This window comes from Lithobates pipiens, unplaced genomic scaffold, assembly GCF_037356315.1.
Source record: "Lithobates pipiens isolate NorthernLeopardFrog02 unplaced genomic scaffold, aLitPip1_a1.2 Scaffold_60, whole genome shotgun sequence".
NCBI classification, from domain to species: Eukaryota; Metazoa; Chordata; class Amphibia; order Anura; family Ranidae; genus Lithobates; species Lithobates pipiens.
Window position 1 is genome coordinate 494,879 of NW_027507882.1, and position 15,259 is coordinate 510,137.

The 15,259-nt window shown below is 43.6% G+C and overlaps 1 protein-coding gene across 2 annotated transcripts in view; it reads left to right on the top strand.

Moving 5' to 3' along the window:
• LOC143958271 (uncharacterized) overlaps positions 1-14,750 on the top strand; it is a 52,829-nt gene extending 38,079 nt beyond the window's left edge. For both annotated transcript variants that reach the window (XM_077467775.1, XM_077467776.1), the window contains exons 2-4: positions 8,252-9,394; positions 11,407-11,607; positions 14,240-14,750. In XM_077467775.1, coding sequence (XP_077323901.1) covers positions 8,272-9,394; positions 11,407-11,607; positions 14,240-14,409 — 1,494 coding nt within the window. In that variant the 5' untranslated portion in view covers positions 8,252-8,271 and the 3' untranslated portion in view covers positions 14,410-14,750. The remainder of the gene's footprint in view (positions 1-8,251; positions 9,395-11,406; positions 11,608-14,239) is intronic.
• Positions 14,751-15,259: the final 509 nt, after the last annotated feature.

Below are 15,259 nucleotides of genomic sequence, written 5' to 3' on the forward strand. Positions count from 1 at the left end.
CACAAAGACAAATCTGGTAGCTGTTCAACAATTGACATTATAAACTGTAGGTGCTTTCAGTCCTGTCAGCAAAGAATACATAGCAAAACATGAGAAGCAAAAAGAATGTAAATTGCACCCTGCTGACTTGACTTCTATATACCAAAGGGATAAAAAAAAAAAAACGGAAAAGACAGGTATCATGATCTGTATAGCACAACCCAGCCGCGGTAAATGCAGTAAGTTTGACTCCTCATCAAGAGGGGACGAGAGAGGACTAATCCTTAGCTATTTTCCCCCACAGGGGGTACTCACGAATACCATATACTGGGAGGTGCCGGCGTCTGAGTGTTGCCTGTACCGCTCTCTCTTGCGACTTCGGCTGTTAGCTGCCGGCACATGTAGCCGTGCCTTCGTTCCTGCGATAGCCCGGAAGTCCTCGGCCAGGCTCGTCGTGCGTGTAGAAATCTTCGGGAGCTTTCAGCCGGCTTCGACTTGCGCCGGTGCTCCCGATCTCCTGGTCTATAAGCCACGCTGCCCCCCTCGCTGTTCTTCGGGTCCTTCCGGCGTTCGGCTCTCGGGGACGGGGCGAGGAGGAGACAGCGCAGCTGTGTCTCACTCGCCTCAGCCTAACCACATCCTCCCGCTCACACCACGCCCCTCACCACTCCTCACACACATCCAGTCACCCCCCCCCCCCCCCCGTGTTCATCTTTAATCTTCTCAATATAATTTAAGGCTTTTTTTCCCGTGCTATTCTTACTAGATGTTTCCCCGTCTTATTCGCCCACAGATATCTTTCTTTAGCTACATTTTTATACATACTTCTATGTTTTTGCTCTATCAAATCATTTAATTGTGTACGTTTTTGGATGATCTCCTTGTATATCTTTTTATCTAGATATCTCTTTATGTTTTTGTTCTAACTCGTAAAGTGCGTTTTTTAAGTTATGGTATCTTGCTTCGCTTTCTTTTTTTTTTTTACCCGAGCCTATACTGATTAACTTCCCTCGAATTAGGGCTTTATGCGCTTCCCATAAGGTGGCTTTGGAGACTTCTATGGTGTAATTTATTTTAAAGTATTGTTCTATCTCTGTTTTTATATTACTCTCAACGTCCTCGTTCTCGAACAGCGCCTCATTAAGTCTCCAAGTCCCCCTTCTGGTCTCTTTTTCCCACTGCCTAATTTTGGCTATCACCAGGGCATGATCCGATATCGTAATGTTACCTATCTGGGCATTTACCAGCATTTCCAATGTTTCATGGTCTAAGATTATATAGTCCAGTCTTGCATAAGTATCATGAACCGGAGAGTAATATGTATAATCCTTTTCCACTGGGTTGCATGCTCTCCATGCATCCACAAGCTGTTGTGTGTAAAAAAATGTTTTTAATATTCTTTGTTGTTTAATGTCTTGGAGGGGAATAACTGATGTACTGTCTATTTCGGGCTTCATGGTAAAATTCAGGTCCCCAGCTATGATCACATGGCCTTGTTTATATTTCTCTATTATTTTCAATATCCCATTTAGGTATTTTTTGGGGGTCTTATTGGGGCAGTAAATGTTAATTAATGTGTATTTTTGCCTTAGTATATTACCCTTTAAGAGTAGAAACCTCCCTTCTGGGTCCACCTTCATCTCATCTAACTTCCACCTGACAGCTTTTGCAAACCCAATAGCGACCCCCCTAGCTCCCTTATTCGGGGAATCAGCATAATACCAAGTTGGATATTTTCTCGTATCTATCCGAGTATTGGAATCCAGGGCTAGATGTGTCTCCTGTAAGAAAACAATATCTGCAAGATAGCCCTCCAGTTCTTCAAAAATATTAAACCTTTTCCTTGGAGAATTCATTCCTCTCACATTGTATGTTACTATTTTAAGTTCTGCCATCCAGTACTTCTAAAACCTTTTCTCTTATTGGATTCGGGCCAACCCACTTTCCCTCCCTCCCCAGCCCCCCTCCCCCATTCCCGTCCCGTCATTTGATAATTTCTCCGGACCTCCTTGTTCCTTATATCCCTATGTTCTAGGGTGGAGTTCTGTTCGGCCGCGTCGCCATCCATCTCGCCTATTACTTGCGAGATGAATACTAGACATGCCCGGAGGATCTCAGTCCCCCCCCCGACTACCTCCCCGTCCCCTCCCCCCCTTTAGCGGAAGGGGGAGAGCGAGAGGGGGGGGACGGAAGGGGAGACAACCCCGGGGGTTTGCAAAAGGAACATGCAGTCCAGCCTGTCGGCTGCTATCGCTTATCCCCCCCTCCTATTACAGGAGAGGGGGGGTTCACTCATCCCCCGGCCGTCTCCCCCCACCACCACCCTACTCCCCAATCCTTGGGACTGGAATATCAAGTTTTTTTTATAAAATTCTGTTACTAACTCCAAGAATAACCTTTCTTTTTATGCTATACTTGTTATGGTTTCACATAGCTTACCATTATGCTACCTTGTTGTACAGATAAAAGCTGTTATAGATATGTACAAACATTATCTGCTTGTCAAGTTTTACCTGAACCTAAATAAAAAAGTTTTACAAAAAAGAAAAAAAGGAAAGACGCATCTTGAATCATCTGCGTGGTGATGTCACATTGCATTTTAAAGCGGTTCTGCACCTAAAAAAAAAAATATTAAAAGCCAGCAGCTACTAATATTGCAGCTGCTGACTTTTAATAAATTGACACTTACCTGTCCCAGGGTCCAGCGATGTCGGCGGCAGATGACGAGCGATTGCTCGTTTCTCTGCTGCCCCCGCCGCCATCCTCTGTCAGGGAATCGGGAAGTGAAGCGTTGTGGCTTCACTGCCCGGTTCCCTACTGCGCATGTGCGAGTCGCGCTGCGCGTCTCTTCTGGTCCCCGCTGTATCCTGGGAACTGTGTGTTTCCCAGAACACAACGGGGGGCGGGGCATCTATGGGGGTCTGCGGCGGTCTGTCCCGGAAGTGGGTGCAGATACCTGGATTATCCAGGTAACTGCACCCCACTCCCCCCTGAAAGGTGCAGATTGTGGCACCGGAGGGGGGGAGGGATCAGATTAGCGGAACTTCCCCTTTAGGGTGGAGAACCGCTTTAATGTGCTTTCCCAGGGCCGTCTTTAAGGCACGGCAAAAGGGGCAGCTGCCCTAGGCCCTGTCATTGTTGTGGGGCCCATTACAGCTGCCTCATACTTGCCAACTATCCAGGTTTAAATTCCCTTGTCCCTTGAAGTTTTATTCCTGTGCTGTGTCCCAATATATCAGTGTAAAGTGCTGGTACTAATGCTGCCCAGCTCTGCACTATTGTTGTGTGCAGATGACTCACCTGCAGACCCTGTGTTTACATGTAAATAACTGGCATTCATATGTAAATAGCGACGACAATACTAAGTAAATAGCTGTGGCCGACGGCATTGATATGTAAATAAAGGCGGCATTCATATGTATATCATGCTCCCCTGCTGTGAGGAGATGATGTGCTATAACCTCTAGCAACTAATCAGTGAGCCGTAATGTGTGCTGTAACCTCTAGCAACCAGTCAGTAAGCAGTAATGAAATGCTGTAACTGCTAGCAACCAATCACAATTGCTGCCTGATCTGATACAGTAAACTGATTTTAAGTCTAGCTGCTATTTACTGTATTTCTCAGAGCAGGTGGAGAGGCAAATTGCATGGGGGGGGGGGGCAAGAAAAATTTTGCCCAGGATCCAATCTATATTAAAGACAGCCCTGTGCGTTCCTCCTGGGAAATCTCCATGGTTGGTTCTTCCCACTTGTACCTGTGATTCAGCAAGCTTCCGACATAACATTCCCAATATTCCCACACCGCATGAATGCACCACCACCAATTCTCCTTATATAGATGGTGTCACCCATGTCCTCCAGATGGTGTCACCCATATCCTCCAGATGCTGTCACCCTCCATCTCTCCATGTACATAAACAGCAGCTTTGCTCTCCTGGGGACACCTATTATTCTATATGACTCAGGTCTAACCTCCCTCCTGGGGCTATACAAGGCTTAACTCCTTAATGTCCGGGGGTAAGAGAAACCTTGGAGAACAGACCATATTTTCAACAGCATCTGTTGGTTTACTGAACAATAAGCTTTGGGCAACACAGATGATTTTCCGCTTTGGAGGCTGAAAAAAAAAATCCCAAAATCGCTCTTTTGTGCTACTGTGGGAGAAGATTGTTGGGTGATCATTAAGAGATTAGCCTCAAAGTAGGCGTAATCCCTAACTGGATGGTATTTAGCTTGCTGAAGCCCAGTGTGTCATAAGCAATTCTTTTTTCCCATAATATACTTATTTTCATCTACTTTTCATCTGTTGTTGCATCTCAGCACTGCAGATCTCCTACAGCCTCTTTGCAGCGACTTCCCATCTACATACATTCCAGCGATGGTGGCATGGCATATTTCATTTCAGGTTTCCTGATGGTGACAACAGTGGACCCGCTTGGGTAATGTGTATGGAAATGTATGGAAATGGACACTTTATTAAAGATGGAGAGTGCAAAATCCTGGTGCAGTTCTGCATAGAACCCAATCAGCTTCCGGGTATTTTTGTCAAAGCTTAATTGAACAAGCTGAAGTTAGAAGCTGATTGGCTACCATGCACCAGATATTGCACTCTCCAATTTTAGTAAATCAACCCCTTTTAGTCTCCATCAAAAAGCTGCATGAGAGGGACAGAGCATTGTAACCCTATAACAGGAAGTTTCTGAACAAGGACCCTTATGGCAGAATTACCAGATCTTATTTTAATAGAAGTTTTATAATAAAATTGGTGACCCCGCCATGAGGGCTCTTGCTTAGACACCTTTTGTTATGTGATGATCTCATGCAGTCTCTTTGCAGCCACATCCTGCGTAACTCTGGCAATGGCTGCATGACATGGGGCATGGGAGTTGGGGCTCCCTGATGGTGGCAGACCATCCCTCTATAATGTGAATCGGTCACTTGTAGTCTCCATTGGAAGCCCCTGTGACAAGGTGACAACCCAAGGTGCAATTGGGAGACAGGGACAGAGTGGTTGTCACCCTATAACAGGAAGATATATATATCTATATATATCACATATTCATTAGAATGGCCCAGTCAAAGTCCAGACCTAAATCTAATTGAGAATCTGTAGCAAGACTTGAAAATTGCTGTTCACAGACATTCTCCATCCAATCTGACAGAGCTTGAGCTAATTTACAAAGAAGAATGGGTAAAAAAATTCACTCTCTAAATGTGCAATGGTGGTAGAAACATCCCCCAAAAAACTTGCAGCTGTAATTGCAGCAAAAGGTGGTTCTACAAATTATTAACTTGGGTGGCTGAATACAAATGCACGCCACAATTTTCAGATTTATATGTGTAAAAAAAAATTTAAAACCATTCATCATTTGCCTTCCACTTCACAATTAGGTGCCACTTTGGGTTGGTCTATCACATAAAATCCCAATAAAATACATTTACGTTTTTAGTTGTAACATGACAAAATGTGGAAAGTTTTAAGGGGTATGAATACTTTTTCAAGGCACTGTAATACACAATTTATTGATAGTTTTATTATGATGTGGGTTTAGTGGCACTTAAGGAAAGTAACCAGTGTTTACAGAGCTATTCTTTCTGATTATCAGGATACCCCATATACTGTTTGTGCTTTACTAGCTGTTTGCACATTGGCCTTAGAGTGGATGGTGTCCTTTTTGAATCTGCACACCTAACAGAAGCAACAACACTTTGGTCACAGCCAGACACTTTCTCGTCTTGTCGTTGAAGGTGCCACTTTGAGGTCACTTGTGCCTCAATGTGACTCTGCAGGTTGTGGTTTAAAGCTTCTAGGTTGTTTGACTGGATGGGCAGGAACCAGAACCAGAAGATCAGGTTGCCAGCAGCCGATGGCTGTTACAGAACAAGGTATTGAAATAACACAAGGCATTAGGCAGTCGGGTCCATTTTTCTTTAATGGCTAAGTTTGTGTGCTGGCCTTATCAAATCAAAATATCCATTGGTCAGTCTACACCAGCCTTTCTCAACCTTTTTTTACCACAGAGGATCCCTTAAAATAATTTTCAGGTCTCTGGGAATGTCCCTTTAGAGTGGTGGTCAGTATGCCACCTTTACATACAGTTAAAAATGCTGGTGGCTCTGTCAAGTTGATTTAGACCTGACACTATGCCAGTACCGGCAAACTGGAGGTCAATCATCCACAGTTCAAGGAACCCATAGCAATCTTTGGAGGAACCTCAGGTTTCCATGGGGTTTCTATGCAACTGCTTTATGACCAAAAGTTGGTGGACATCTGAGTATTACACTACATGGACACACCTCCAAATGACTGAGTTCAGGTGCGTTTCTGGTGAAGCTATTATTAAACTGTTTTTCTTTTAACTGATAGAATTCGCTTAGCTTGCAGGAAAGCATTCCCTGATACATTATTTAGTTCATATATGTGCCAAACACTTCCTCATTTGAAGCTTCACTGTTGAAGTCTCCAAATTCCCAGGACTCGCTGTCGGGGCGAGCGCTTAGTGGTTACCAAGTCCCAATAGACAGCAGCTTTCCATCTATTGGTTTTGAGGAGAGAGGATGCGGGTTCAGGGGAGTGGCTTGCCTTCCTAAGGCTTCAGGGATGTGTGTTTGTGTTGGCCCACACAGCTCTTGACCAGGAATGCAGGAAGGGTGGCTCAAAAGAACCCTGTAAAGGAAAAGGAGGCACCAGAGAATGGGATAACGGCAATATTTCAAGAAGTAGCATATACTGTAAGACTTCACCTGAGAAGTAGGAATTGCTAAAAAAAAAAAAAAAAAAAAAAAAAAGAGAGGGGATGGCCCCGGGCTTGGAGGGAAGGGCCCCTGGCTCAGACAGAAGGGCCCATAGACCAGACATAAGGGACCCGGGCTTGATGGAAAAGAGCCTGGAATTCAGGGGGGCCCTTTATGGTTTCTTTCATCAGCGCCCAAGGTTCTTGTTATGCCTCTGCGTTCAAGCTTCATAAGCCCTTGTACACACGGTTGGACATTCCGATAGAAAATGTCCGATCGGACCGTGTTGTCGGATAATCCGACCGTGTGTGGGCTCCATTGGACTGTTTCCGTCAGAATATCCGACCGACAAAGTTTTAGAGCTGGGCTATAAAATTTTCCGACAACATGATCCAATCGGACTTTGTCCGATCGTTTGTAGAGAATTCCAATCGGACAAAGTGCCACGCATGCTCGGATCGAATTCCTAGACCAAAGCTATTGGCTACTAGCCTGAATGTAGTCACGACGTAACTAAATTACGTCATCACATTCCGAACGATCGGATTTTCCGACAACTTTGTCCGACCGTGTGTATGAAACACCAGTTTCGGACAAAATCTGACGGATTTTGTTGTCGGAATGTCCAACCGTGTGTACAAGGGCTAACCCTTGAAGGGTACTGTTAATGCTACAACATACAAAGATATTATAGACAGTTGTGCTCTTTCAACCTTATGGCAATAGTTTTGTGAAGGCTCTGTTCCACCATGACTGTGCCTCTGTGTACAAAGTCAGCTCCATAAAAACATGGTTTGACCAGTTTGGTGTGGATGAACTCAAGCGTCCTGCACAGAGCCCTGACCTCAACCCTACTGAACGCCCTTCGTATGAACTGGAATGCCTATTCAAGCTAGATCCTCTTATATGTGGTCCCCACGTTTCAGCTAGAACAGCCTCCACTCTTCTGAGAAGGCTTTCCACAAGTATTCAAAATATATCAAACAAGCATTTGTGAGGTCAGGAGGTCAGGCATTGATGTTGGATAAAAAGACCTGGATCGCTATTAGTGTTCCAAATTATCCCAAAGGTGTTCAGTATAGTTGAGGTCGGGTCAGACCACTCAAGTTTTTCCACACCAAACTGGTAGAACCATTTCTTTATGGAGATGTTGGTTGAGAAGACCTGAATCATTCCAATTAATTCCAAAGATGTTCATTAGGGTTGAGCTCAGGGCTCTGTGCAGACCATTAGTTCATCCACACCAAACTGGTCAAACTGGTCAAACCATGTCTTTCTGGAGCTGGCTATGTACACAGGAGCACAGTCATGCTGGAACGGAAAAAGGCCTTCATCACACTGCTACCACAAGTCTTTGTATGCTGAAGAATTACCAGTACCCTTACATCTGAACTCAATCATGTGGAGGCGTTTCCTCATGCTTTTCACCATATACTGTAGGTAGGTGTGATGGGCAGGTCTACACAAAGGTTTGGCTATGTAGGGTAGTTTATCTAAGTATTTACAATATGCTAACCATAACACATTTTTGTTATAGATGTAGATATATGACACGACATGGAGAAGTATGAGAACATATTAAAAATCGGCAGAGGAGCAACAGCTGAGGTTTATCTTATGAGGAATACAGAGACCAAAAAAACATATGCTGTGAAAAAAATTAAAGTAGATGCATCTAAGCGTACCAGAACGAAAGAGTCTATACTTCGCGAAGCAGTTATCATGGGCAAACTTATCCACCCAAATGTTGTTGTGTGTCATGAATACTTCTGTGACCCAGAGGGTGAATTTGTTTTTATCGTCGAAGATTATTGTGATGGAGGGACGCTAGATGATCACATCAAGCAAAGGAACGATGTCCTCATTCCAGAAAACACCATCATGGACTTGTTTATTCAGTTGACGATGGCCATTCAATATATCCATTCCTTGAAAATTCTTCACAGAGATATCAAAGCTTCAAACGTCTTCCTTACCAAAAAGGGCACAATTCGGCTTGGGGATTTTGGTATCTCCAAGATTATGTCTGATACTATAGATATGGCAAGCACGTGCGTGGGAACGCCCTATTATCTCAGTCCAGAGATGTGCCAAGACGTGCCATATAGTTCCAAGTCAGATATTTGGGCTCTTGGATGTTTACTTTATGAAATGTGTAATTTGAAACCAGCATTTGATGCAACAAACTTATTAAGTCTGTTTTTCAAAATTGTGAAAGAGAATTATGCCCCCCTGGCAGACTGTTACTCCACCGATTTACATCTGTTGGTTAAAACCATTCTGGACAAATGCCCTGAAACTAGACCTAGTGCAAATAGCATTCTATGTTTATCATTTGTTCAGGAACATTTAAAACAATTTATACAGAAACATGAATTTTATTTATATAAGAAAACTTGGGAGAAGACAGACAACGGAGACTTTGGTTCATCGGAAACTCGGAGCAAGACATCCATGGCCTACCATGATGTTTCTAAAGAAAACTATCGATCTAAATCTGCTCCACCAAGCTCCCACAGACTATTGGTTGGTTCTTGTGAATTGTGGGATTCTGAGGAATTATCGGGTACTGCGGATGGATCGGACTACTCTGAGGACTTTGACAAAGACAGTTTGGCTTCTGTTGAGGAAGACCTGGATGTGGAAACTTGCCAGAATGAGGAGATTCCAGAGGAGCTTGGTAACATTGAATAAAGACAATAGTCCATCCAGTTCAACCTGTGTAGATGTACATGTGTCAATGTCTATATTTATTTCACGTATCCCTGTATTTTGTGTTCTTTAAGATGCACCTCCAAGAGTCCTTTAAAAATATCCATACTCACTGCTACCACCAATTGTGGAAGAGAGTTCCACAGCCTTATTGCCCTGACAGTGAAAACCCCCTGGCTTTGTATTTTAGGTGTAATGTAATACAATGGGTGTCTTTATTTGCCTTCAGGAATTCAGGTTTACTATTGAAACTAGGATTTAGTATGCAGTGACTATTACAGGGCTGTGGTCATTGTATAAGCCCTCTAGACCCATAGCTAGAGAGGAAAAAAAAGTCATCTATTTAAAACAACCCTGTTGAAACATGAAAATGAGGGCACCCTGAAAAGTAGAATTTAAAACCTCCACCTGGCAAAGATGCCCTACTTCCACTTCCATCACTTCTCTCTAACCCATTTAGCACCTGTTAAAAATGTTTCTTTACTTTTTCTCAACCAAGCCCTCACTCAGTGCCCCTCGATGGTCCCAATTCAGGGGTGAGTATGCTGCTACAGGCTCTTGGGCTCTAAGTGTATCCCACACACATCATGAAGGCAATGACATGGACACCCAAAGACATCCCTCCTAATCTACAGAGAAGAAAATAGAAGACCCTGAACCAAGTGGCATTCTTTATTTTACCCATACCTCAACTATTCTTTTTGTTATTTTGTATATAAAATTCAATCCATGCCATTTATCACATGGGTTTTACTCCACAAACCTTTTGGCTGGTGTTTCCTTTGAGGTCCAATAGGGTGTCTGTTGATGAGAGCAGAAAAAAGGGAGCCACTCCATTAAAAAAAATATTATAAAGCAAAATTGGGAAATAAAGGCTTTCAACGGTTAAATATTTTGTGTTTTCAATAGAGTAGAACAAGCATAACATTTGGTAATGTTTTCATTTGTCTGTGACCCCACTGGGGTGAATTTTCCTAATTTCCAGGTGCTGTGGCACCTGTGAGTTTGTCTCTTAATACAGCTAAGAGTCATAGATCAGGACCTCAGGTGTTGAATTAATAGTGGGCCCTGGCAGCTACAGGCATGAACTCAGAACAAAAGGACGCTAGAACAGGGGCCTCCAAACTTTCTAAATAAAGGGCCAATTTACTGTCCTTCAAATCTTAGGTGGGTGTAAACAATGCCTCAGGCTTAGTGATCAGTGGAAGTAAAAAATAAATTATATAGGGTCTCAGTAGAAGGAATTGTGCCCCTTCAGTGATATTGTTGGCAATGGTGGGAGAAATAGTGCTCCATTGTTAGTGTCAGTAGGTGTACTAGTACCCCATTGTTGGTATCAGTGGAATAAATAGCACCCCATTGCTGGTGTCAGTTCAAGCTGTCTTGCATATACACGGTCACACCAAATTCCGACCGTCAAGAACGTGGGGACGTACAACACGTACGACCGGACTAGAAAAAGGAATTTCAATACCCAGTAGCCAATAGCATTCATCTCGTAGTTGAATCTGAGCATGCGTGAGTTTTTGCGTGTCGGAATTGCATACACACAATCGGAATTTCCAATAGAAAGTTTTTCCGTCGGAAAAATTGAGTTCTCAAATTTTTGCTGGCGGGAATTCGGCCAGCTAAATTCCGATGAAGCATACACACGGTCGCATTTTCCGATGAAATCTCTCATCTGTCTTTTGCTGACCGAAATTCCGATCGTGTGTACCCGGCCTTAGACAGTTATCCCTAAACATGTGTTTCCATTGGACATTTTCCTGTCATTTCTAGTTCTGGATTTCCCTTTGTTGACAATTGACACATTCTCATGGACAATGGTAACAGTATAGGTACTGGGGTGGATGGGGACAAAAACTTAACAGAAATCTACCCTTCCCTACTCCATCCAAAACTAAAAAAAAGTTTGCCTAGAGATACACTTTAACTCTTTTTTTTCTTTGTTTATCGGTTACATTGATTTTTTATTTTAAGGTATTGGTGGTGATGAAGGGCTTGATGATTATCCTGATGATTTTGAAGAGGCTGAAGAAAACACTCTGGAAATGATGATGAACCATGCTCGGTCAGCAATGGATGTGAATGCGGATAATGGTAGCTTTCATGATGATCAAGAAGATGAGGATGTCCATACTTTGTCAGAAACACTAAAGACACTTTGCCAGCAGTGTATAGGTATGTGACTAGTTATTACTAGATATAGGTATGTGTCTCAAAAGCTATATCCAAATAGCGTTCCAACAAACCCAACCTACCTTTGAACCAGTGGCGGCTGGTGAAGTTTTAGGATGGGGGGGTGCAAGACCACGCCCCTCATATTTGGCCCCTACCACTTCTCACAAGCTACACCCCTTGTCGAATTAACATCATATACCAGGCTGCACATTATACACTGGGCTCTGCACATCATATACCAGGCTGCACATTGTACACAGGGCTCTACTAAAGCAGCTGAATCATGCCTATCTTGTGTATAACCACATCAGGCACCTTTTCTGCAACCTGTAAATCGCACATATTTGCATTCTGCAACCTGTAAATCACACATATCTGCATTCTGTAAAATCGCACATAACTGCATTCTGCAACCTGTAAATTGCACATATCTGCATTCTGTAAATCGCACATAACTGCATTCTGCAACCTGTAAATTGCACATATCTGCAACCTGTAAATCGCACATAACTGCATTCTGCAACATGTAAATCGCCCATATCTGCATTCTGTAAATCGCACATATCTACAACATGCAAATTGCACACATCTACAACCTGTAAATTGCACATATCTACAACCTATAAATCGCACATATCTACAACATGTAAATCGCACATATCTACAACATGCAAATCGCACATATCTACAACATGTAAATTGCACATATCTACAACCTATAAATCACACATATCTACAACCTGCAAATCGCAAATATCTACAACCTGTGAATAGAACATATCTGCATTCTGTAAATCGCATTCTGTAAATCGCACATATCTACAACATGCAAATCGTACATATCTACAACCTGTAAATCTTGTTGGGGGGGCAGGTATGGGGGATAATGCTGCCGACCACCGATAATAACCTTTTTTTTAAATCTTGTTTGGGGGGTATGCTGCGGTGGTCGGCAGCATACCCCCCCAAACAAGATTAAAAAAAGGGTTAATATCAGTGGTCGGCATCATTAATCCCCCACCCCGCCCCCGCTAAACAAGATTTAAAAAAGGGTTAGTATCGGTGGTCGGCAGCATACCCCCCCTAAACAAGATTTTTTTTTTAAAAAAGGGTTATTAATAACCCTTTTTTTAAAGCTTCTTGGGGGGGGTATGCTGACAGTCACTGATAACACTTTTTCTTTAAATCTTGTTTAGCAGGGGGTGGGGTTGGGGTATGCTGCCGAGTGCGACCACCATAAGTTACATCGATGTGGAGGGGGTACCGGCGGCTGGGCAGAATAAATGATCAAGATTCTGTAAGCTGCCATGCAACAGCCCCTTACCTGATCCTCTCAGGCGGGCAGAAGAGAGAAGTGCCGTGCCAACGTCACTTCCTTGAGTTACGTCGGAAGCACCGCCCACTCAAGTGCAAGTCTATGCACTTGCTCGGCCAGTCAATCGACCCGGAAGCTGTGGCGCGATTGGCTGCGCCACAGAGCGCTCTTTTTTTGGGCCAGCCCAGAGGAGGAAGGGCTAAGCCAGCCCTGACGGGAACATGCTATAGGAGTTGTTGGAGCCTGGGGACATGTTACGGGAGTTGGTGGGGACTGCGGACATGTTACAGGAGTTGTTGGAGACTGAGGACATGTTATGGTAGTTTGGGGGGGGGCAATAGGGACATGCTATTGGAGTTTGTTGGCAAAGAAAGACGTGTTATAGGAGTTTGTTGGAGACTGGGGACATGCTATAGGAGTTGTTGGAGACTGGGGACGTGTTACATGAGTTGTTGAAGACTGTGAATATGTTCTAGGAGTTGGTAGAGACTGGGGACATGTTATAGGAGTTGATGGAGACTGGGAACATGCTTCAGAAGTTGTTGGAGGCTGGGGACATGCTATAGGAGTTTGTTGTAGACTGTGGACATGCTATAGGAGTTGTTGGAGACTGGGGACATGCTATAGGAAATGTCTGAGATTGGGGACATGTTATAGGAGTTTGTGGAGGCTGGGGACATGTTATAGGAATTGGTGGAGGCTGGGGACATGTTATAGGAGTTTGGGGGGGAGGGGGGCATAGGGACATGCTATTGGAGTTTGTTGGAGAAGGAAGACACGTTATAGAAGTTTGTTGGAGACCGGTGACATGCTTTGGGAGACAGCCATAGGCTGGAGACACATTACATGAACTTTCTAAAAATCATGGCAGTGACAGCCCCATGTCCACAGTCTCCGACAACTCATATAATACATCCCCCCAAATTGTGCTTACAACCTCCATCCTCTTTTTTTTTTCTCTATGATAAAAAAACAAAAACATAAAACATAAAAGGTGAGTAGTCACTAAGACACAAAATACTAACTGCTGGAGCTCCAAGGGCTGCAAATTGGTATCCAAGGTGACAGAGGAACAGTGTGAGGGCTCAGACAGAGCTGAAAGGTAGCAAAAAAGCATGGATGGGGTGAGCAAACTTTGCTGAGGAAAGCTGTCAGTAAGCACTATCATAGTCCTAAATGGGTAAAGTGACAGTGTGTCTTGAAGGATCAGTGGATGTTTTGAGATCTAAGAGCCTCCCACAGAATACTATTAAGCCGCATATAAAATCCTGCAAATTTACTGTCATAACATGATCTGATTATCTGTGCTTTCCCTAGATAACGTTGGTCCAACGTTGTACAATGAGCTCTCCAGTCAGTTCCTAAAAGGCCTAACACCAGAAGATCTTCAGCCCCAGTTTGAACACAGTATGGGTCCAGACAGACTTGACACATGCTACCTTGTCTTCAACATGGATCAGGATGCTTCCAGACCCACATTGGAGTGATTGCCCATTGGACATTTTCCATAGTCAGAATGTTGAAAAGCTCCACTCTAAGTGCTGATTATTATCATACTTTAGGTTATTGGTTCTGTTTGTAAAACCTGAAGGAACTGTTCTCTTGAATGTATTTGTGAATATGTATTTGGACCGCATCAATGAACTCTACTATTACAAAATGTGCTTTTTCTAACCTGTTGGTACAGAGCACAAAGTTAAGTACTAAAAAGTTCAGTTTGTAGATCTGTTAATTTCTACTTGTGTTTATTATGCAAATGCATTGGAGCTATACTTCTTAATTCAGATAAACAAACTTAAAAGCGTCCAAATAAAGTTTACCCTACCAACCCCCTCTAGCTAATTCCTCAATTCCATGAAAAAAAATAACTAAAAAAGACACACGACACACCAAGTTCCACGTTTTCCTTCTTCATCAAAGGAGCTACAGAGGGTCTTTCTTTGGGTGCCAATATTGCTATCTGGAGATGTGGACACTTCCCATTGGTTGTCCATTGTTGATGTCTTCATATTGTCCATACAGAGTCTTATAATCCTTTATAAATTACTTAAAGTGGTTGTAAACCCTTACAACACACTTTGACCTACAGGTAAGCCTAGATTAAGGCTTACCTGTAGGTCCAAGAAATATCTCCTAAACCTATTTGCCGAAAGACAGGCACCGCTGTCTACGGCGCATGCGCCGTAGACAGCAGCACGCAGGCGCACTGAGCGCGGCACCGTCAACTACGAAGATGCCGCGCGTGGCGGCTCCCGTGCGCATGCCAAATGACAGCGGCGGAGCAGCGAGACCCACCGAGAAGATGGATGCGCCAGACTACAGGGGACAGCGGTGACA